This window comes from Castor canadensis, chromosome 12, assembly GCF_047511655.1.
Source record: "Castor canadensis chromosome 12, mCasCan1.hap1v2, whole genome shotgun sequence".
NCBI classification, from domain to species: domain Eukaryota; kingdom Metazoa; phylum Chordata; class Mammalia; order Rodentia; family Castoridae; genus Castor; species Castor canadensis.
This window is the reverse complement of record NC_133397.1, coordinates 37,997,635-38,010,464: the sequence shown is the minus strand read 5'-3', so window position 1 is coordinate 38,010,464 and position 12,830 is coordinate 37,997,635. Positions and strand designations below refer to the sequence as shown.

The 12,830-nt window shown below is 33.5% G+C and overlaps 1 protein-coding gene across 2 annotated transcripts in view; it reads right to left on the bottom strand.

The window, feature by feature from the left end:
* Window positions 1–364: 364 nt before the first annotated feature.
* The window catches only part of Ppm1b (protein phosphatase, Mg2+/Mn2+ dependent 1B), a 79,419-nt gene continuing 66,953 nt past the window's right edge, over window positions 365–12,830 (bottom strand). Inside the window, exon 6 of one of the 2 annotated variants that reach the window (XM_020185690.2) lies at window positions 365–8,069. In XM_020185690.2, the coding sequence (XP_020041279.1) occupies window positions 8,040–8,069 (30 nt within the window). In that variant the 3' untranslated portion in view covers window positions 365–8,039. Of the gene's footprint in view, window positions 8,070–8,866; window positions 9,901–12,830 lie in introns of those variants that run through there. The other variant, XM_020185688.2, reaches the window with a different exon arrangement.

The following is a 12,830-nucleotide window of genomic DNA, read 5'->3' as shown; positions in this document are numbered from 1 at the left end:
AAGGAAAATTATGAAATTCTGAAGAAAGAGATTGAGGAAGACTATAGAAAGTGGAGAGATCTCCCATGCTCATGGATTGGTAGAATCAACATAGTAAAAATGTCGATACTCCCAAAACTAATCTACATGTTTAACGCAATTCCCATCAAAATCCCAATGACAATCATTAAAGAGATTGAAAAATCTACCATTAAATTTATATGGAAACATAAGAGGCCACGAATAGCCAAGGCAATACTCAGTCAAAAAAACAATGCTGGAGGTATCACAATACCCGACTTCAAACTATATTACAAAGCAATAACAATAAAAACAGCATGGTACTGGCACAAAAACAGACATGAAGACCAGTGGAACAGAATAGAGGACCCAGATATGAAGCCACACAACTATAACCAACTTGTCTTTGACAAAGGCACTAAAAATATACGATGGAGAAAAGACAGCCTCTTCAACAAAAACTGCTGGGAAAACTGGTTAGTGGTCTGCAAAAAACTGAAACTAGATCCATGTTTATCACCCTATACCAATATTAACTCAAAATGGATCAAGGATCTTAATATCAGACCACTAACTCTAAAGTTGATACAAGAAAGAGTAGGAAATACTCTGGAACTAGTAGGTATAGGTAAGAACTTTCTCAATGGAACCCCAGCGGCACAGCAACTAAGAGACAGCATAGATAAATGGGACTTCATAAAACTAAAAAGCTTCTGCTCAACAAAAGAAATGGTCTCTAAACTGAAGAGAACACCCATGGAGTGGGAGAAAATATTTGTCAGCTACACATCAGACAAAGGACTGATAACCAGAATATATAGGGAACTTAAAAAACTAAATTCTCCCAAAACTAATGAACCAATAAAGAAATGGGCAAGTGAACTAAACAGAACTTTCTCAAAAAAAGAAATTCAAATGGCCAAAAAGCACATGAAAAAATGCTCACCATCTCTAGCAATAAAGGAAATGCAAATTAAAACTACACTAAGATTCCACCTCACCCCTGTTAGAATAGCCATCATTAGCAACACCACCAACAACAGGTGTTGGCGAGGATGAGGGGAAAAAGGAACCCTCTTACACTGTTGGTGGAAATGTAAACTAGTACAACCACTCTGGAAAAAAATTTGGAGGCTACTTAAAAAGCTGAACATTGATCTACCATTTGATCCAGCAATACCACTCTTGGGGATATACCCAAAAGACTGTCACACAGGTTACTCCAGAGGCACCTGCATACCCATGTTTATTGCGGCACTATTCACAATAGCCAAGTTATGGAAACAGCCAAGATGCATCACTACTGACAAGTGGATCAAGAAAATGTGGTATCTATACACAATGGAATTTTATGCAGCCATGAAGAAGAATGAAATGTTATCATTTGCTGGTAAATGATGGAATTGGAGAACATCATTCTGAGTGAGGTTAGCCTGGCCCTAAAGACCAAAAATCGTATGTTGTCCCTCATATGTGAACATTAGATCAAGGGCAAACACAACAAGGCGATTGGACTTTGATCACATCATAAAAGCGAGAGCACACAGGGAGGTATGAGGATAGGTAAGACACCTAAAAAACTAGATAGCTTTTGTTGCCCTCAATGCAGAGAAACTAAAGCAGATTCCTTAAAAGCAACTGAGGCCAAGAGAAGGGGACCAGGAACTAGAGAAAAGGTTAGATCAAGAAGAATTAACCTAGAAGGTAACACACATGCACAGGAAATTAATGTGAGTCAACTCCCTGTATAGCTATCCTTATCTCAACTAGCAACATCCCTTGGTCCTTCCTATTATTGCTTATACTCTCTCTTCAACAAAATTAGAGATAAAGGCAAAATAGTTTCTACCGGGTATTGAGAGGGTTGGGGGAGAAATGACCCAAGCATTGTATGCACATATGAAAAAAAAAATTGCACCTCATGGCTTCAAAAGTTAGAGATGAAGCAAAACCATCTCTTCTATAATGGACACACAAAGTATAAACTCAGGAGTGGCAATACAGGTATTATAGCTACACATTAGGATAACTCTTACACTACACTGGACCTCTTCATCTCAAATGCATGCCTAAGTACTTTCATTATAGATGTAATATGGAAAGAACTAAAAAAATGTATGATGTAGAGATTTAAGGAAATCACCGTCTTCCAATTGTAGATAAGGGGTTATACACTGAGAAAAAGTAATCCCAAACCTTTGAATCTTCCCATATATAAAAGGCTCTTCTGTGTTCCAGTAGATTTGTGGATACTGAAGACAAGGCAGAAATAAAGCCTAACCTCCCAGCACTGAGATTAAGGACCTTTCACTCCTGAATTAGAAAAGTATAACTACCAGTTACATCTGAGTATGAAATGGGACACTCACTAGCTATATAGAAGTGTTTGCCAGATAGAATAAAACAGAAATAGAAAATAGAGGGAAGCTGGGTGCTGGTGATTCATTTCTGTTAGGATTATAGAAATGAGTTACTTAGAAGGATGGGGGTTTAAACAACCTGAAGGCAGCCTGGGCAGACTTCAAGAGACCTCCATCTCCAAAATAACCGGAGCAAAATGGACTGCGCGTGTGGCTATAGTAAAGCAAACTCATCAAGTCCCAGTCCTACCCTCCGCCCAAGAAAAAAATGAAAGAAAGAAAATGGGGGAGAAAGAAGATACCATTCAGGAAAGCCAATAGGAAATAGTGATGTTGCCTGAAAAACAGTTTATTCTGTATTAGTAGATATATTGTTTTACATCTAGATCACAATGTAACATACACAAATCACCAAAACAATGGGCAAAACAACAACGACAAAACTTTTGGGCTTCTGTAATTAATGGCAGAACACTTGCCTAGCAAGCTCAAGCCCATAGGTTCAATCCCCAGCATCAAAAATAAGTAATGTAATTAAAAATAATTTTTGCCATATATTAGCATTTTCTTTAGAGTTCATAAAATAATTCTCAAAGTTGAACTGGAAAATAAACCATCATAACATAAAATGACAATATAAATTGTTGGAATGCCCACTGAGAACTTACTTGAAAAGCAAGTAACTTTCAAATTGCTTTGAAATGGAATCATCTCTTAAATTCCAGTCTTAAATGATTATTGCATTAGTATTTGACTATCTTTCAAATACAATGGGTTTTTTGCAAAATGTACCATACACTATGAGAAAAAGTTACAATGTTATTTTTCACTAAGCGCTGTTTAGCTTCCCAAGTGTTCCTCCTCAAATCAAATGTTCTCCCTTCACTTAAACCTGATTAATTTAAAAATAAAACAATTTATAAGAGGAAATGTGAATTTGAGTCAGCTTTTTAAAAGTATAATTGAATTAAATCCCCAGTTCTATATAAAGTCTAAATTAAAAGAAAGAGTAAGATTTGGTGTTACCAAAAAAAATTTGATGGACATCTTCAGGCTAACTTCATTGGCAGAAGCTGAAAAAAATAAGTTTAATTCAGGCAACATGTATTGTGTATAAACACAAATATGCAACTGTGCATATTTCCAGTTTTAGAAAATATATATGATTTATATATACTATAATTTGCAATCAAAGACTTGGCTCATGTTAGAATATTTATTTATACCTGGTCTCATTCCATCCAGTATTTCAGGCAGTTTAAAATGCAAACTAGTGTGGTTAATTTTCTGCCCCAAAATGATATAATTTCCTTTGTTATTAACAAGCCACTCTGAAGCCTGGAAAATAATGACAGCACCATTATTTTCATATAGGAAAACAAGTTCATTATAACTTTGTTTCAGGAAGAGTGCAACTCTCAAAGAATTACTACTTTAGGCATTAATTGTGATTCTGGGTCACACACTGTACCCAGGTTCAGAAGCTTGGAAGCACTGTTGCTCTGATTCTTTGTTTCTCCACCACCATGAGATATGTTAAAAAACAAACCTCAGAAAACATGCAACTTGATGTTTCAATATCTGCTCCATCAAATAAGAAAAAGAGTACAGGGAAAAAAAACCCAAGTGATAAGGGAAGAATTGAGTAAATATATTATGATGCTAGAGACTCATCACTGGGCAAGAACTTGTGACAGAAATAGTTTTTTTTCTAAATTTTTACATCTTCATGGAACCTTTCCTTACCACTGTTGAATTTTCATTTGAAAACTGAAATACCTAACCAAAAAATCAGCATTCATTGTCATTTAGAAGTAGTCGTCAAAGTCCTGTCTAACTGGCTGCCCTACTGTGATATCTCAGTTACAGTAAATGAATTTAAAGGTTCAATAGAACCTTTCCAAAGAATAACACAAATCTACAAATCAATTACTGAAGGCATCTTAAGAAGACTAAAAGTGATTTGAATACATGTGCCATATGAAAATTAAACTCTATCATTCAGCTTAAGCATAAATCACAAGGTTTCCCAAATTTAAACGAATCACAGAAATTTCTGGAAATTTAAATCTTTCATACATTAAAAGATTCTACTATACTTACCTTGCTTTCAAAGTTCCAATGTTACAGTGACCTTCCAACAAACTCTGTTAAACTTTAAATCAGACCTGTATGTGTTAAGACTCATTTATTACTACATGTGATATAATGAAGAAACTAGAAACCTGTCCAAAAAGACTAGGGCAGCAATTGTTGGGAGTTCCAAAGAATCTTAAGGAGGCTCATGAAACCAAAACAATTTTCATAGTAATTCTAACAGTCTTTCTAACATATTAACATTTGCTGATTATGCAAAACAAAGTGGGTAAAACTACAGACATCTTAGCACCAATCAGGACAGTAGCATCACAATAATTAGTCATCATTATATCTTCATTGCTACCCAAAGAATAAAAGCCAATTTCAATTAACAATGTTTTTAATGAGGCAGTAGAAAATTAATTTGATTAAATCTCTACCCTCACTGTGCACATGCTTGCCTATAATCCCAGCACTCAGAAGGTTGAAGGAAATCCTGAGTTTGAGGCCAGACTGAGATACTTAAGTGAGTTCTAGGCCAAACTGAGCTCCATAGTGAGACCTTGTCTCAAAAAAGAAACAAAAGAAACAACAACAAAAAACCTCTATCCTTGGGTACACATCTTTTTAATATCCTATATATGATGTCATCCTAGTTCTAAGGATATCCAAGTGTGATATGTGGTTGTCTCTTGTGCTACTATTTAAGCTGTACACTGAACTAGTCACTTTTCATAGAAAACTATTGTTAACTTGAAAGAATGACTGGCAGACTATGATTATTCAGGAGACATTTCCTCTAAAATAAATGAAGTGAGCTTATCACTTAAGGAAAACAACTGACAGTATTTGTTGCCATTGAAAAAATTTTACCTTTCAAAAGAAAAATCAGAATTTTGAAAATTTTCTATCATCATGAACTTGACAGCTTCCCAATACTTAAAAAGATTTTTTGATGAGATCAGTTGTAATTAGCAAAGAAAGTTTAATCATTGCATAACTCAGTAAACCAGTATTTTCCAGGTGACCAACTAGTGATATTACAAAATCATACACAGGTAGACAATCCAATCAAAAGGCAAGGTATACCCAAGAGATTCTCATGCAAACAGGGAACAAAAAGTCCTGGGACAAGGTTTTAGATGTCACCTTCCAACTAACTTTTAGGAAAGAACCAGTTGCCATGTTTTAGTATCCACAATTATCTGAAGCTGTTAAAATATGCTCTTCCAACTACGAATCTAAATGAGATCAGACTTCTTACACTTTAACCAATGTGCCACACCACTGCAACAGACTGAATGCAAAAGCAGATATGATAATCCTGGCCCAACAATTAAATTACAGAAGTGAAAATCAACACCATTTTTACACATTTTTTTAGATGTGGACAATCATTTTCATAAAACAATGTTATCTATATTAATATGTAATGGCTTTGCAATGGCATATAAAAGTCCTGTTTTAATTTCCAATACAGTAAGTATCAATAGGTTAACCCAGAAAAGAGTTCTTTAGGGTATTCAATTTTCAAGAGCATAAATAGGTACTAAAATCAAAATGTTTCTGGACAGGCAGACTAGAGAATTAGGACGAGTAAACATTAAACATGGACTTTTCTTTTGCTGAGTCATAAACTAACTACATATTAAAGACCATAAGCCTCCCCGGAAGAAAAAAAAAGAAAAAAGAAAAAAATTCCTTTTCCTCCCAAGGGCATAAAAATTCTGGTTTAATTCCCTGAATTCATCTACATGGTTTTATATGAGATTTTCACAAGTATTCTAACAATATACATTTGAAGTAACATTTGAAACTACATTTTTGGTTTTGAGAATCACACCATATAGGAATATTTCACACTGCTTTTTTTTTTTTAAATCAATTCTTTATTCAGGTAACAAGTTGGTTATGTTCACTGCATTGTATGAAACATCACAATATCATACTAGAAAGGAACTTATCAGTACAGGGTTGGATCAGAGTGGAACATGAACAATAAACCATTTGCATTCTTCATTCCCTATCTTTAACAAGCCCCCCAAACCCAGTAAAGGGACAAATAGCTTTCAACACCATCATATAAAGCACTTTAACTTACAAAGCTAAAATCTAAAGAATAAATAAAATATATTGTGGCAGCAATTCCTTTTAGACCAAAAATCAGGTGCACAATAAATCAAGTGATCAGGAAAGCTGTCTGTACTTAAATGTGTGGCTCCTCAGAACAGTTTCAAGAAAATGTTACAGAAAATGAATTCTATTTTACACAGGACCAGGTGATGACTCATTTTTACTATGCACAAGGGCAATCACAACCTGCTGAAACACAATTTAAACATACAAGGAAATGTTTACAAAGCATCCACAACATGTAAACCATGTACAAATGGACACATTCACTACTTTTCCACCCCAGTGACTTCTTTTAAATACTTTACTCCTCATGTTCAGCATTAATTGGATTTAATACATGCAAAACTCAAAAGAATTCAAGGTTATTGTAAAAATAGAGTTAAACTAAATAATCTTCAAGTACCTTATGTGACAGCCACTCTGTACCGTGCCCAATGGTATAAAATGAAAGGTTACCGAACCCATGAAAATATCTCTGTAATATTTGCTTAGATCTAAAATAGATAATTTTAAATGTATGTATAGCAATTTCAATGTGATATTCTGAGCTTTTAAAAATAACATGAACAGTTAAAAATTATACCAAATTACATAAAACTTGTATCTTAAAAGCTGAAAAAAATTGAAACTATAGAAACCCACATGTAAAATGAAAATCACAATTTACATTATAAAGGCAAATCTCATCATTTAAAAGAATTCTCAGCAGTGAGATGTCAAAGCAAATTATAAATAGCCATAACTTAATCCATTTGGTTTCAAAAGATTTTCTATTAAGAACTGATGGATGTAGTACACACATGCATAAATCTGTAAGGGTTTATAATATTATTGCCAAATACACTTTATCTTTAAGCAAGGCAACATTACAATTTGGACATTATTGGAGAACTCAGTTTGGTAACACAAGTAAAATTGAGAAAAGTTAAATAACAATTAATAATAAATACATATCCTATAGTAAATTGCTAAAATGAAATTCTAAGCCACAGAACTGCAAAAGGTTTCCAACTTGGTGAATTGAAAACAGGAACATCTCATACAATTCTTTACTCTTACATGCTTGTATGTTGGGTGTTTTGTTTAAAAAAAAAAAAAGGCGAGAAAAGAAACCATAATGTTATCTTCAGAGTATAGCTAACTATATTCCCATGCACCTCAGACACATTTGTTGATTTGTGGTAAAACAATTACACTGCTTTCTAGGGCCAAAAGTTCAATACAGGAGTACCCAATATGCCTGAGATTGGCAAAAAAATACTGTAGTACAGGCAATGCTATGAGTGGCAATTATCAGAAAACACAAATATGAACAAATGATGGGAAATGCTAATGATTTTTCTGCTCATATCACAAAACGTTGGGAATCCACAAGAATATTTTTCCCTTGTATTGAAGAAAATTGTGATTAAAAGTTTTTTCCCCCAATTTTCAGAATCAAAAGCATTTAGAAGGTTTATAAGGCTACCATGAGTCTTCTAGATCTCCAGCACCCTACAGGAAGAGAAAAGGAAGAATATTATTATTATTTACCTCTACCACTTCCAAGTTGGGTTGAATTTCAAAAACAAAAAAAAAACAAAATTAGATGACAAAATTACCTTCCTTTCTTTGTCTGAAAAGGTACTTTTATAGAGAGATGTGTGTATTGTATATTGTGTATCTATCTAACCCGGTAGATAACTTGGTAGGTATTTTCCTCCCCTCTCCACCAAATGCCTTCCTTTCACAAAACACTTAAAAGTATTCTGGCATTGGAAAAATATATCAAAACATCAGTTACAGCATCTGAAGATTCCAAATTATGATATCTTAAGCAACTTTAAACACATGATATAAAATATAAGAAGAAAAGTTAATGCCCTACAGTCAAAAAATACTCTTTTTAAAATGAATAATAGTCATCTGTACTTAAATAATCTCTTTTAACAAAACTCACATCTATTTTAAAAACAGCCATAACTCTTTATTAATAGTTGGTGAATACTTATAAACAAAATTAATACTATTGTATGTTTGAACTGCTGTTCTGACAGTTTTCTCACATATCTACATATGCCCATACTGTTTAAAGAGGAATATTTTGCATCACAAAAAGGGGAGAACAGAATTGATTTACTTTGAGTAAGCCAAGACTTACATATTTTGTATTAACTTTTTTCCTTTTTCTTAATGAAAAAAAAAAAGCTAAACCAAAATGCGCTAAATTTAATATAAATACATATGAATTTGTACTGAGTAGCTTTCAAATACCCCAAGCCTGGTTGTTTAAAAAATAAGTACAACATGCATAGATTATTCCATATCACATGCTTTATTTGGACTTAAACACTTGTAATTTCATTCTAAACACTTGGTTGACATACATTTTGATGTGTGTAGTAAGGATATACAGAATATACAAACCAAAGCTATATGAATAATACATAGGCTTTTCAAAAATTATGTTTCATAAAGAATACAGAGAAAGGAAAAATAACCACACATCCAGTATCTCACAACTTCTAAAAGTAAAACTACAGAGATGTAAAATATAAACAAATTGAACAACACACAAATTATCAATCTTGAAAAAAAAATTACAGGCCAGCAGTCATTCTTTGAAGAACTAAAATTGTTAAAGAAAATACAAATTTATTACAAAGCTAACTATGAGTGTACTGGTATGTAAAATATGAAGCAGTATAATTCCACATTAACAAGTTTTTCCACAATATACAGTGATCTCTCCCCTATCTAGTATGAATTTACTGACTTTAATAACTGGCAGCCTAATTGCTGTCATACAATGTGAAATGACATATAATTTCATTAAATTCAAAATATTATAAATAGTCAAATTTTAAACTATCTCATAAAGGTGTATGCAAAGGCCTTTTTTAAAAAAAACAAGGCTATATGAATATAATAAAACTAGTTTTCCAAGATTCAAATAACAAAATGGTTATATAAATGCACATATTATACTTCCTAAGTAAAAGCCATCAAATCAAAGATCACAAAGATATTACCAAAAATGTCATATTTTTTCACCACTCATATTTGTCCCTGAATCATCATTAGAGCTGTCTAATTCGGCAAGATCACTTTCTGATTCAGTATGGCTTTCCTGCATTGTCACTGGGTTTCCAACATCACTGTTCGAAGAAGTAGCTGCAGCAGCTGGTTCAGCCGGGCTTTCTTCTCCCTCTACTTTAGCTAGCCTGTAACTAGTCAGCATCTCCTCCAGAAGTTGTCGGTAGTTTCCCCTATGATTAATTCTCATTTGCCTGAGAGCTTCCACCAATTTTCCCTGTGATCCACTTTCCTCTGCTTCATCGGAGGCCTTTTTTTAAGATTCAAGACCCCAGTGTCAGTAGACAAACTAGGATATCACATGTACTTTATAACATTTTACACAAACACTAATTTTTCTACCATGAGCAATATAGTCTAATCATAAGAACATTCTCTTAAACAAGTTATAAATTCTTACCTGAGTAGATTAATCAAAAACTCCTAATCAAAATATCAAGTTATTTTTAGCAAATTACAATGAATTAATTTGTCTGATTTCAATTGCCATCTCAATCTGAAATTTACTCTGCTTTAAGAATTCAATAGCAACACAAGTATTTCCTAAAAGTGACTTACTTTTTAAAACACTGTTGGCTATAATGATTTAGTACAAAAGGAAATTAGTCTTTAAAGCAAGGAAAAAGGTAGAAAAGCAGGCCATCAGAATGTTAGTTTCTTCATTTTTGCTAAATAATAAGAGAAAATACATAATGTAAAACTACAAAAACTTAAACTGGGATTTAAAATTTTAAAGCTTTTGTAGATACATTTATTTACTTTTGCCTTCAAATGTAGTACTTTAATAAAAACAACTCTAGATAAAAAGTACTTCAATGATGTGGGAGGCTATCATGGAGAGGCTTGCAGTTCAAGGTCAGTCTGGGCAAACAGTTCATGAAACCCGATCTCCAAAATAACCAGAGCCAAAAAAAAGAGAAAGAAAAGAAAAAGGACTGGAGGTGTGGCTCAAGCGGTAGAGCGAGCATGCTTTGGAAGCGTCATGCCCTGAGTTCAAACTCCAGTCCCACCAAAAAAAAGAAAAAAAAAAAGGACACAAATGGGCAAGGGGTTTGACTAAAATCATATTTAATGTGCTTAAATCAAGATCTAACCTTGTTAGACCATGTTTCAAAACAATTTAGTAGTCATTCTAGGGACAACTGGGGAAATCAGGACTGGATATTACATGGCGTTATGAAATTTATTATTCATTTTCCTAAGCATGATAATGGTATTTCAGCTAAGTAGAAAAAAAGTCTTTATTCTTAAAAGCTCCATTTTAAAATGTTTGCAGGTAAAATATTGTCATGTCTATAATGTTTTCAAAGGGTTCAGCCAAAAGATTTTAAAGCACTGTATACACACACACACACACATACACACACGAGATAAAAGTAACCAAGGCCGAATGTTAACAAATGTTGAATCTAGGTAGAAGGTACACAAATGTTCTCTATCATTTCAATTTTTCTATATACTTGGAAGTTTTCATCATAATATGTTGGGAAAAATTTTTAAAAAGGTTATTGATGTAAGTGTTCTAAGACAGGATTATCTATTTCTGGACACTAATTACTCTCTAATTCTGCAAAAAGATAACACTAATAAAAACTTAAATTATAATTTCTTTTTAGAACAAGAGCATTTAAATGCTTTTTGTGTTCTTTTTCAAATTTGCTAATGGCAAAAAGGAAATGTCTAGCCTATGTGTTCTGGGTGAGTATATCTGAGTATTTGTTCATTTTAGGTATGTAAAATGCCTGGAAAGAAAGGAACTACAATAACTACTTTGTTTTCTTTTGAATTTTCCTCTTTCTTACAATAGGTATATTAATTATTAAATTAATTTTTGGAAAAGTTATTATGGGGTGAACACAGTAAGATGTGCTCTGTTATGACTTTTTTTTCTTATTTTCCCTCCTTACAGTAAAAATGATATGATTTCCTAAGTAAAGTGTCTCATTTGAATGTACTCAGCAAGGGTTAAGACGGAACAATGAGACAAATGCACTCTACTCAGGTCTTCCAAAACGAAATGTACTACTTTATAGTTTAGTTACAAAAACCTTTTACTGGGAGGCCAAAGACACCCCTCCTCCAAAGATACTCCAAACAACAACAAAAAAAGCTTTCTTTCCATTAAAAAAAAATTTAGGAAAACAAAACAAAATCTGCTTTGAACAATGACTTGCATGTAGAAGTGAGTATCAACCCTGGTTCACATCAGAATCACCTGTGAGGCTTTTAAAATACATGGATGCCAAAGATCCAATTCAAGATATACAGGTTCAGAGAATCTAGGTTGTCTTCTTAAAAGCATGAGCTGTAATTTTTTATTTTTATATATTTTCTTAAGACAGCTACGGAGGTCAGGCTGGCCTCAAACTCACAATCCTCCTGTCACTGCCTCCTGAAATTGCAATTCTTATATATACAGAATCACTCCTATAGACTACACTCAGAGTAGTACTGTGATAAGGTTTGGTCAAAGGTTGTTGTACTTGAGTTCATTTTTGTGTGTTCAACAAACAAAGCACCTCTCTCATTCTCTAAGTAGGACCGTACTTAGGAAAGCAATCATCAGTATTTCTGAGAACTGTTAACAGCAGAGATACATTAAAGCCAACCCAGTAAATCAAAAATGAATAGAAGCCAGGCACTGGTGGCTCACGCCTGTAATTCTAGCTACATGGGAAGCTGAGATCAGGAGGATCAGGTTAACAGGCCAGCCCAGGAAAATAGCTCATGAGATCCCACCTCCAAAATAACCAAACCAAAATGGACTGGAGATGTGGCTCAAGCAGTACAGCACCTGCTCTGCAGGTGCAAAGTCCTGAGTTCAAATCCCAGTACCATCAAAAAGAAAAAAATGTTACCTTAGGTCAAATTATATTTTCCCTTCAGGCTGGATAGGCAAAGGGTAGCTGAAACATCTTCCCCAACCAACACATTTGATTTTTTTCAAAATAATATTACATAATTCTCTCATTAGCTTTCACTAATATCAAAAGAGGAAGCTATTATCTAGGATCTTACACTTTCTTTATGTGAACTCTTAAAGTTCACACAGTACATCTATTTTTATATAGCAATTAATTCCATCTTAGAACTGTTTACAAGTCTTTCCAACTAGACTATAAACTCTGAGAGTAAAGATTATTTCAAATTCCTTTCTATATCCTCTCACCACCTAAGGAA